The following is a 10,191-nucleotide window of genomic DNA, read 5'->3' on the forward strand; positions in this document are numbered from 1 at the left end:
GCTCACTGAAATTAGAGACAGGTGTTAGACATAATTTCGCTTAGGTGTAAGCGCCCTTACCACTTTCTCTCTCTCCGGAGAGATGCTTGACCATGTCCCCGCTGCCACACTATAATAATGAGAAGTAGAATTTAGTGATGTGTTAATCTGTTTCTTATAAGGGTGATTCAGGGGGTCCTTTGGTTTGTGGATATACTGCAGTTGGTGTTACATCTTTCGGTAATAGATTTTTCTGCAATTCACTGCAATTCCCTAATGTTTATACTAATATTTCAGCATTTCTCCCATGGAGCCTACGAGGAGGGTGTGGCTGGGCTGTAACGGTGGACGCCCGGTGCTGAATCATCCCAATCATCCGGGAGAGGGATAAAGGGGAGCAGGAGATGCCAGTTCGAGAGTGAGATATGCTGTAAAGCAGTTTGTGTGTTGTGTTAATTAAAGTCTTCGTAAGTGTTCAACCAGTTCCTGCCCACTCTGCCATCAGTGCCTCAGCCAGCTGCACTGCCCCCTGGCAGACAGCAGCGGCAAGGACTCCATGACAGCGCAGAAAATGGTCTCTTCTTAATGGAAATGAGGAGGCGGTAACCAGATGAACACTCATGAAGACTTTAATTTACAGCATAACAAAACATTGACGCACACACACACAGCTTTGTGCGTTTCTCTCTCTCTCTCTCTCTTTCGAACTGGCGTCTCCTGCTCCCCTTCATCCCTCTCCCGGCTGATTAGGACGATTCAGCGCCAGGTGTCCATCGCACTACCCAAAAGTGTAATTGGTTTGTTGGACACTTTTCACTTACCTTCTGATCAGACTCTTCTAACAGCAGCTCGACAACTCTAACTTAGAGTCATCCATCCATTATACTCCTTTCTAATAATTTACCACTGAATCTTTTAAGCTCTTTTAAGCCCATTCTACCCTTTTCTTCTTGTTTGCTAGTGTCAAATTTAGCTTTTTTTTGAAAGTCTGTCAAAAATGACAACATTCCATGAACATTTTTTAATGAACACTATTGGATAGGTTTAGGCATTGGTTAAGGGTAAGGATGTCTGTTTTGCTCAACTCATTTATCTTTATGAACACTATCGGTTAGGTTTAAGCATTGGTTAAGGGTAAGACTTACTGTTTTGATTACCTATCATATATCTTTTAGGACCAAAAAACACAAATATAGCACACATATTGGCCACTTTTGTGCAAAGCGAGACAAACAGCAAGCTGTGAAAAAGGAAGTGCCGGCTGTTATACTGGGGTGGGGGGGTTGGCTGAACCTGCCCACTTTGCATTAAATACTATTTCACTGAGGAGAACTCAACCTCTTCAGAGAAACCTTCCCAGAGCATCATCATGATCATCTCGCTGCTTTTGCTGGGCTCTCTACTGCCATATCTGACACTCACAGGTAAGTCTGATGTAAAATTATTGACTTCTATTCCATTGTGTTTCCTACTTTTATAATACGTTTGTAGTTTCTATGTTTTTAGCAAACTAGTTTAGTAAAGTTCACAGTAAAGTGAATTTGAACTTCAAGCAAAATTAAAATGGAAAGTGCAAGTTTACTTAATCTTTCTAACACAACCAGCCTAATTTCTGACCCTGTCTCCATCTCTTTCAGCATATGTGAATGTGGGTATAGTAAATGGCACAGAGGCAAAACCTCACTCTAGACCTTACATGGTTTCTCTTCAGCATAATGAGAAACATACCTGTGGTGGCTTCCTTTTGTCCAAAGAGTTTGTCATGACAGCTGCACATTGCTTTAAAGAGTAAGTGTCCTGTTTAGATAAGACAGTCCCAGTCTAGAACATCAAACTGTCCTAATTGTTTTTTATTTTATTTTTATTTTTTTATTTTTTTTTATCCTTTACATTTTTCTTGCTGTTTCTTCTTTCCCCCCTCCCCCCATTTAAATAGGAGACAGAATATGACAGTCATGATTGGGGCTCATGAGTGCAACAGCGGTTCAAGCCGCATGGCTGTGAAGTTCTACCACATTCATCCTGGGTATGACTCGAAAACTCTGCGAAATGACATCATGCTACTTCAGGTAAATGACTAAATTCACCAGTGTCAAACTATCTTCTAATGTTACCCTATGTATCCTAACTGCATAAGCTATAGTGTTTCCCAATCTGGTTTCTTGAAGTGTACAGTGTAAATCTCTTATTGGCCCCAGAATTATGAGAGCTCTACAATAATAATTTAGAGATTTGACCTCAAATTGGCTTAAATTCAAACCAACATATAAAGCAACGTGAAGGATCAGGGTATAAGTCTAGGAGAGCAAATGAGTCAACCAAGAGCTAAAAGTGTCATAGAAGTACCACAAAATGATGTGGTTGCTTCAGTAAATGTTTTTCATCTCATATTTGCTTTTTCTGATACAATCAGTTAGATAAAGATTTAAGGTTAAATGTAGGGAAATGGGTTTTGTTGATTTACAGCATTAACCTTCAAAACCTCACCTGTTTGGGAAAATATTTAACGCACTTTTAGCGCCACTCAGTGAACTTTTCACCTCGAAAGTGTAATACAGTCAATCCACGTGTAAGGATCAATGTGATGTTATGTAATTTTCATGAATTTTCAAGTCTCTTCAATTAACGTTAACCACAGACCGTAGTGTACGTAGTGAACAAAATGAAAACTGCTCTTATAAAAACATATTGGAACCCATGGCAAATTAGCCTTCAGGATTGACCTACAATTTGACATCATGAGTGAAAAGCTCTATTTATGGTCATTTAGAATCAGTATTGGTAATTTTGTTGTTGATTTTAGCTGAATGGAACAGCCAAACAGAGCGAAAAGGTCAATTGGATCTCCATACCGAAAAAAGATGGGGACATCAAGGCCAATTCCAAATGCAGTGTTGCAGGTTGGGGGAAAAACAGAACCAATGGCAGTACAAGTAACCGTCTCATGGAAGTGGATGTCACCATCAAGGACAAAAAAACATGTAAGAAGTCCTGGGGACAAACTTACTCCACCTCAAGGATGGTGTGTGCAGGAGGTCATGGAGGATTTTGCCAGGTATACAAAGTGTATTCTGAACAAACAGGCATATTATCATCATTCTGCTAAGTTTCAAATGTGTTTCAATATTTTATGCTCATTCTGTAAATCTAATGGCTTTTCTCAGGGAGATTCTGGAGGGCCTTTGGTGTGTGGGGGCACAGCAGTTGGTGTTGTTTCATTCAATGAGTTTAAAAACTGCAACTTTCCAAAAAAGCCGAACGTCTACACCAAAATTTCTAAATTTCTTACTTGGATAAATGCTGTACTTGGAGGTTTAAAACAAGAACTTGATTATTTTTGATTAAACTTCAGTATTATTTGGGCCTTATATCCCAAATGCAGTGTAACAGGTCACCAAAATCTATTCACAATAACGTTAGCTGCATATATAAAAAAAATGGATGAAATGCATATAGTCTGAAACACCTGCTACGCAAGAATTTGCAAATGTCATGGAAGATGTTTATATATATATATATATATATATATATATATATATATATATATATATATATATTTAATAAAGAGAATTACAGAGATACAATACAATTCACATTTTTTGTTATATATAAAAAATCTAAAAGTACAATCAACTGAACAAACTGAAATAACTATTTGAAGAATATATATATATATATATATATATATATATATATATATATATATATATATATATATATATACATATACACACTTGGCTATATATAATTTGTGAGATGCTCAAAACATCTCGCTAAAATGACAGATTTTTATGACTTAACTATCTCATTATTACGAGAAAATAAGTTGTTTTTATGATTTACACTGATGAGCCAAAACATTATGACCACCTGCCTAATATGCTGTTGGTCATCTGCATGTCGACAAAATAGCACCGAACCGCCAAGGCATGTACCCCTGAAGGTGTCCTGTGGTATCTGGCATAGTGATGGGAAGTCCGATTCTTTTCCACGAACCGGTTCTTTCAGATGGTTCGTTTCAATGAACTGGTTCAAAAAACCGATTCACCAGTTCATTTACGTCATCACGTAATGACATTACTCAGGCATTGTAAAATACATGCACAAACACATTCAATTAAGCCATATGTCAGGGCATATTGCTGATTATAACATTTTATTTGATTAAGTTATAATACTAAGGGTGTTTATTGTCATCAGTGTTTCATTCAGTGATCTTACAATACATCCTACATTAAAGTTTTGCACCTAAATCACCCAATACTGACACTGATATACCAACACGGATGTTCTACACATGTTTAAAGCCTAAAAAGTGATTAAACTAGTTTTAATCAACTCACCCTTTTTTTACAGAAACCATGATCCAGCTCATCACAACTTCGAAATCTGCATGCACAATATTCTATAGTAAAATTTGTTTACATCTCTTGACTGAAACGGTTCGCCCCCTCATTCAAGTCCTTGGTTCACGCATGCTCATCAGCTGCTCCCTGATCAGCAGTTCTCAGTATTATGTCCAAAAGAGGCGATTCTCAGTTCAGTGTACTGGTGACTCGCAAACTGCTGTGATCGACTCAATGTACTGCTGACGTGAGAGTTGCTGTACTCGGATCAGTGTACTGTTGACTAGAAAACTGCTGTGATCGACACAATGTACTGTTGACTCAAGAGCTGCTGTCCTCGGGTCAGTGTACTGTTGACTTGAGAACTGCTGTGATCGACTCAGTGTACTGCTGATGCGAGAACTGCTGTCCTCGGATCAGTGTACTGTTGACTCGAGAACTGCTGTCCTCGGATCAGTGTACTGTTGACTCGAGAACTTCTGTCCTCGGATCAGTGTACTGTTGACTCGAGAACTGCTGCAAATGACTCAATGTACTGTTGACTCGAGAGCTGTAGATTGGATCATCTTCATACATTGATAAAACGGTAATACAATCAAGTCATAAATATATTTCCAGTATGTTTTATTTGTTACAATCTCTGCTGTTCAGCAAAATACACCTGAAACATACATTTCGCCCCTTAATCACACACATGCTCAATGTCAGCAGCTCAACGGTTCTCAGGATGTCGGACACCTCCGAAAGAGGCGATTCTCAGTTCAGTGTACTGTTGACTTGAGAACTGTTACGAGCTACTCATTGTACTGTTGACTTGAGAGTTTTTGCGACCCGAGTGTTCAGTCCGATTTGTGAACTAGTTGGAGCAGTTCATTGCAAAGATGTGTTGGCAAAAGCAGATATCACCAGTTCTAGGATCATATTACTCCTGGTTATCGGCTCATTTCGATTCGGAGTGTCAGACACGTCCGAGAGACAGGTTAAGATAGAGTAACATGTGGATCAGTGTTGACTTGAGACGCGAACTGTTTCAAACGATTAAATCCGATTTGGTGAACTAGTTCAACTCGTTCACTAAAAAGAACCGGTTCAAAAGAATGATATGTTCACGAACTGGACATCACTAATCTGGCACCAAGACATTAGCAGCAGATCCTTTGAGTTCTGTAAATTGGGAGGTGGAGCCACCGTGGATCGGACTTGTTGGTCCAGCACATCCCACAGATACTGGGAAAATATGAGGAATTTGGAGGCCAGGGCAACACGCTGAACTATTCATCATGTTCCTCAAACCATCCCTGAACAATGTGTGCAGTGTGTAAGGGCGCATTATCCTGCTGAAAGAGGCCACTGCCATCAGGCACTACCATTGCCATGAAGTGGTGTACCTGGTCTGCAACGATGTTTAGGTAGGTGGCACGTGTCAAATTGACATCCACATGAATGCCCGGACCAAGTGTTTCCCAGCAGAACATTGCCCAGAGCATCACACTCCCTCCACTGACTTGTCATCTTCCCACAGTGCATCCTGGTGCCATCACTTCCCCAGGTAAATGGCACACACGTACACGGCCGATCACGTGATTTAAAAAAAAAAAATGGGACTCATCAGAGCAGGCAACCTTTTCCACTGCTCCAAGTTCAAGTTCTGACATTCACTTGCCCATTGTAGGAGCTTTCGATGGTGGACATGGGTCAACATGGGCACTCTGACCGGTCTGCGGCTACGCAGCCCTATACGCAACCAGGTGCAATGCACTGTGTGCTGTGACACATTCCTCCCATAACCATCATTACAATTTCCCATGACTTGTGCCACAGTAGACCTTCTGTCGGTTCGGACCAGACGGGATAGCATTCGTTGCCCTCACGCATCGATTAGACTTGGGCGCCCAACACCCTGTCGCCGATTTTGTAGTTTGTCCCTCCTCGGACCACTGTTGGTAGGTACTCACCACTGCTGACTGGGACCGGGAGCACCCCACAAGCCTTGACGTTTCAGAGATGCTCTGACCCAGTCATCTGGCCATAACAATTTGGCCCTTGTCAAAGTTGCTCAGGTCTTTTCTCCTGCCCATTTCTCCTCCATTCAACACGTTGTGCTGACCAGTTAATCTACCCAGACCTTGACATGTGTCCTTGTTAGGAGATAATCAACTTTATTCACTTCACCTGTGAGTGGTCATAATGTTTTGGCTCATCAGTGTATATCGTTATTACGTGAAAAGATGTCATTTATATGACATATCACATTATTACAAAAAGACATGTAGTTTTTATCACATAATATCTTGTTATTATGAGAAAAGATGTTGTTTTATGACGTAATATCTTGTTACAAGGAGAAAAGGTGTAGTTTTTACAAGATACTAAGATATCTCGTTATTATAAGAAAAGATGTAGTTTTTACAACAAATTATCTCACTATTAGAGAAAAGATGTTGTTTTTACAACATAATATTGTTATTACAAGAACATATGTAGTTTTATGACATAACATCTCATTATTACGAGAAAATATGTCGTTTGCGCAACATAATATCTCGTTACTAAGAGAAAAGGTGTTGTTTTTACAGGAAACAAAGTTGTTTTATGACATAATATGTCTTTACTAAAAGTAAAGGTGTACTTTTTACAAGATACTAAGATATCTCGTTATTACAAGAAAAGATATGGTTTGTACAACATAATATCTCATTATTACAAGACAATATGTAGTATTAAGACATAATATCTCGTTACTTAAAGTTGCAATATGTAACAATTTTCATGTTTTTATTTATTTATTTATTTATTTTTTTTATTTTTTTGCCAAGGTGTGAACGGCTTGTAACGCAACTTAAAAAATGAGCCCTTCCCGGACTTCCTAGGTTGCCTATTAAAGCCTGTAGACTGATTTTCATGCGAAGGGAGTGGGTCGATTTTGCCGGGAAAATCCAAAGGATGTGACGTTTATGCGCGCTCCTGAGAGCCTTGCCTCAGATATTAATAGCTTTTCTTCCGCTATTCAACAGCAACAGCAAACTGCAACACTAGGTAATGTTATCTTAGAGATGGAATCCAGCAAATGTCCGGCTCCTAGCACAACACCGACTCCTACACAAACTCAGAGTAAGCCAAAAAATAAAAATAAAAAATAAAAAAAATAAAACTAAAATACAAAAATTATCTACTGAATCCCATCTGGCTAAGTGGGAATGTGATCGTGGTCGAGCGGAAACTAGAGTGAACTTCAGCAGGGCATTTGATTCCTGGAGGGATCTGGAGGGGTTTTGGGGATCAAAACCGACCCTGAATTGGCATTCTTCTTATTGGACAGGTAAGCTTGCATAAATGCAAAGCATGTGAAATATAGTGCCATAAGGACTGATCTGTATAATTTTAGCTAACTTGATCTTGCCTGCACAGTAACTGTCATATACAATGTTAATCTGTAATTATTCAGCCAGGTAAACTACAATAATACATTAAATGAATGCTAGACAATGTTCAAGATAATGTAAAAAGCTCCATTCTTTTGAGTAACGTAACTTGGTTATACAGAAAATATCTACATTCTATTATTATAAAACAATAGCTCATCGATATATCAAAATGACAGTTGTGATGGAATCACATCAATACTGAATTGTGTCAACATATTTATAATGTACAGTCTATTTTATAACAGCTACTGTCATCATCCACCAAATTTAGCTAACAACTATTGATAAAGCTGGCTAGCAAGCTAAGGCCGACATAGGCTATCGTATAAATCCAATCAATGTCTCATGCAAAGAAAAGTGATTACTTCAAACTACAGTCTCACATAGTCAGACCTATATCCACACTTTGCATCTGTCAGCATGATGCTGGTGAATCACGTTGTCTCTTTGTACGTTACGTCATTGCAGGGGCGGACTGGGAAGAAAATTCGGCCCGGGATTTTACATAGAAACTGGCCCAAAAGATGTTGAGCGGGGGGTGGGGGGGGCCTTTCTTTTTCTGCAAATCGCTACCCTCTTCCGCATATCGCGACGCTGTTTTGTGGCGCGTTCTGCATAACGTGGCGGCCCATGTGGCCCCATTTCGCGGCCGGCCCACTGGGAAAAGTCCTGGTTCTCCCAATGGCCAGTCCGCCACTGCGTCATTGTTTTGGCCGATGCTCGCGTCACTATGGAGTGTGTGCACGAGTGCGAGCATGAGCAACAGGTAGCTGGCTGCAGTTCACTTAACGGCTACAGGTGTCATTAATAAGAAGGGTTTCTGAATTTTACATACTGCACCTTTAAGTAAAGGTGTAGTTTTTACAAGATACTAAGATATCTCGTTATTATGAGAAAAGATGTAGTTTTTACATAATATCTCATTATTACCAGAAAAGGTGTTGTTTTTACAAAATAATATTTCATTATTACGAGAAAAGAAAAGATATAGTTTTTACAACATAATATCTCGTTATTACGAGAAAAGATGTCGTTACTTGAATGTAAGTTTTTTCCTGAAATATTAATTACAAATAGTCAAATGCAAATTCTGAATATGCTGTTCTGAAGCAGCAAATTACTCACTTAAAAGATCACAACGGCTTCACATTTGAAGTAGTCTATGACTTTGTGTATTTTGTGTTGTAGGAAAAAATTTGAAAGTTTCTTTAGTAATTGTTATATTTAAGCATCACCATTTATAGTCATTCAGCTATTTATGTTAAACCCTAACAGTTTTAGTGATTTTATTGGTGATTTTAGCTGAATGGAACATTCAAAAACCGCAAAACGGTCAAATGGATCCCCACACCGAAACAAGATGGGGACATCAAGGCCAATTCCAAATGCAGTGTTGCAGGTTGGGGGAAAAACAGAACCAATGGCAGTACAAGTAACCGTCTCATGGAAATGGATGTCACCATCAAGGACAAAAAAACATGTAAGAAGTCCTGGGTATCAAACTACTCCACCTCAAGGATGGTGTGTGCAGGAGGTCATGGAGGATTTTGCCAGGTATACAAAGTGTATTCTGAACAAACAGGCATATTATCATCATTCTGCTAAGTTTCAAATGTGTTTCAATATTTTATGCTCATTCTGTAAATCTAATGGCTTTTCTCAGGGAGATTCTGGAGGGCCTTTGGTGTGTGGGGGCACAGCAGTTGGTGCTGTTTCATTCAGTGAGAAAAACAACTGTGACACACCCACAAATCCGAATGTCTACACCAAGATTTCCGCATTTCTGACTTGGATAAATGCTATACTTGGAGGTGTGAACCAAGATCTTGATTAATATTGATTAAACTTCAATTAAAGTATTATTTGGGCCTTTTACTCCCTCCCAAAAGTAGTGTTAACAGGTCACCAATATCTATTCACGATAATGTTAAGTGCATGTAAAAAACATTGATAAAGAAATGCATATAATGTGAAACACCTACTATGCAAGAATTTTTAAATGTTATGGAAATGTTTCTGTAATGAAAATATATATATATATATATATAATTATTCTATAAAAACTGCAGTTAAATAAATATGAAATATATCTGGACAAAATGGACTGTATTACTCCCATTTATCATTCTTTTATTTTGTAAAACATATATATTGTGGAATTTTCATCTCTCAAACCATCTTGTTTGATCTATGTTTCATTTATGTATTTTTTTTTATAATTTGTATAAAAAGTATGGATAGAAGCTTTGATAAAACGACAGATTTATGCTTTATCCTTTACTGGAAAGTTGCACGAATGTTAAGTAAAAAAAAAACAAAAGTACAAACAATACCAGGAATTTTTTTTTTTTTTTTTTTTTTGTGAATTCCTGGCATGTACTGTACCATTCAGATTTACTGATTTGACATTAGCTTCACATAAAAGCTTCAATCTACAAATG

The 10,191-nt window shown here is 38.4% G+C and overlaps 1 protein-coding gene across 1 annotated transcript; it reads left to right on the forward strand.

Moving 5' to 3' along the window:
* The first annotated feature begins 775 nt into the window (after positions 1-775).
* Positions 776-9,801, forward strand: LOC127437971 (granzyme-like protein 1). Its single transcript, XM_051693157.1, has 6 exons — positions 776-1,403; positions 1,617-1,767; positions 1,916-2,048; positions 2,783-3,034; positions 9,053-9,304; positions 9,414-9,801. Exons 1-6 carry the CDS (start codon positions 1,349-1,351, stop codon positions 9,582-9,584), a joined length of 1,014 nt encoding a protein of 337 aa, XP_051549117.1. The 5' UTR covers positions 776-1,348; the 3' UTR covers positions 9,585-9,801.
* Positions 9,802-10,191: the final 390 nt, after the last annotated feature.

The sequence above is a fragment of the Myxocyprinus asiaticus genome, chromosome 49 (assembly GCF_019703515.2).
Source record: "Myxocyprinus asiaticus isolate MX2 ecotype Aquarium Trade chromosome 49, UBuf_Myxa_2, whole genome shotgun sequence".
In the NCBI taxonomy this organism is placed as follows: domain Eukaryota; kingdom Metazoa; phylum Chordata; class Actinopteri; order Cypriniformes; family Catostomidae; genus Myxocyprinus; species Myxocyprinus asiaticus.

Bases quoted from the DNA above. Each gene is read 5' to 3' on its own strand.
- LOC127437971 (XM_051693157.1), top strand. From the start codon at position 1,349: ATGATCATCTCGCTGCTTTTGCTGGGCTCTCTACTGCCATATCTGACA. The intron at 1,768-1,915 runs GTAAGTGTCCTG...CCATTTAAATAG, and splicing joins GCTGCACATTGCTTTAAAGA to GAGACAGAATATGACAGTCA. The intron at 9,305-9,413 runs GTATACAAAGTG...GGCTTTTCTCAG, and splicing joins GTCATGGAGGATTTTGCCAG to GGAGATTCTGGAGGGCCTTT.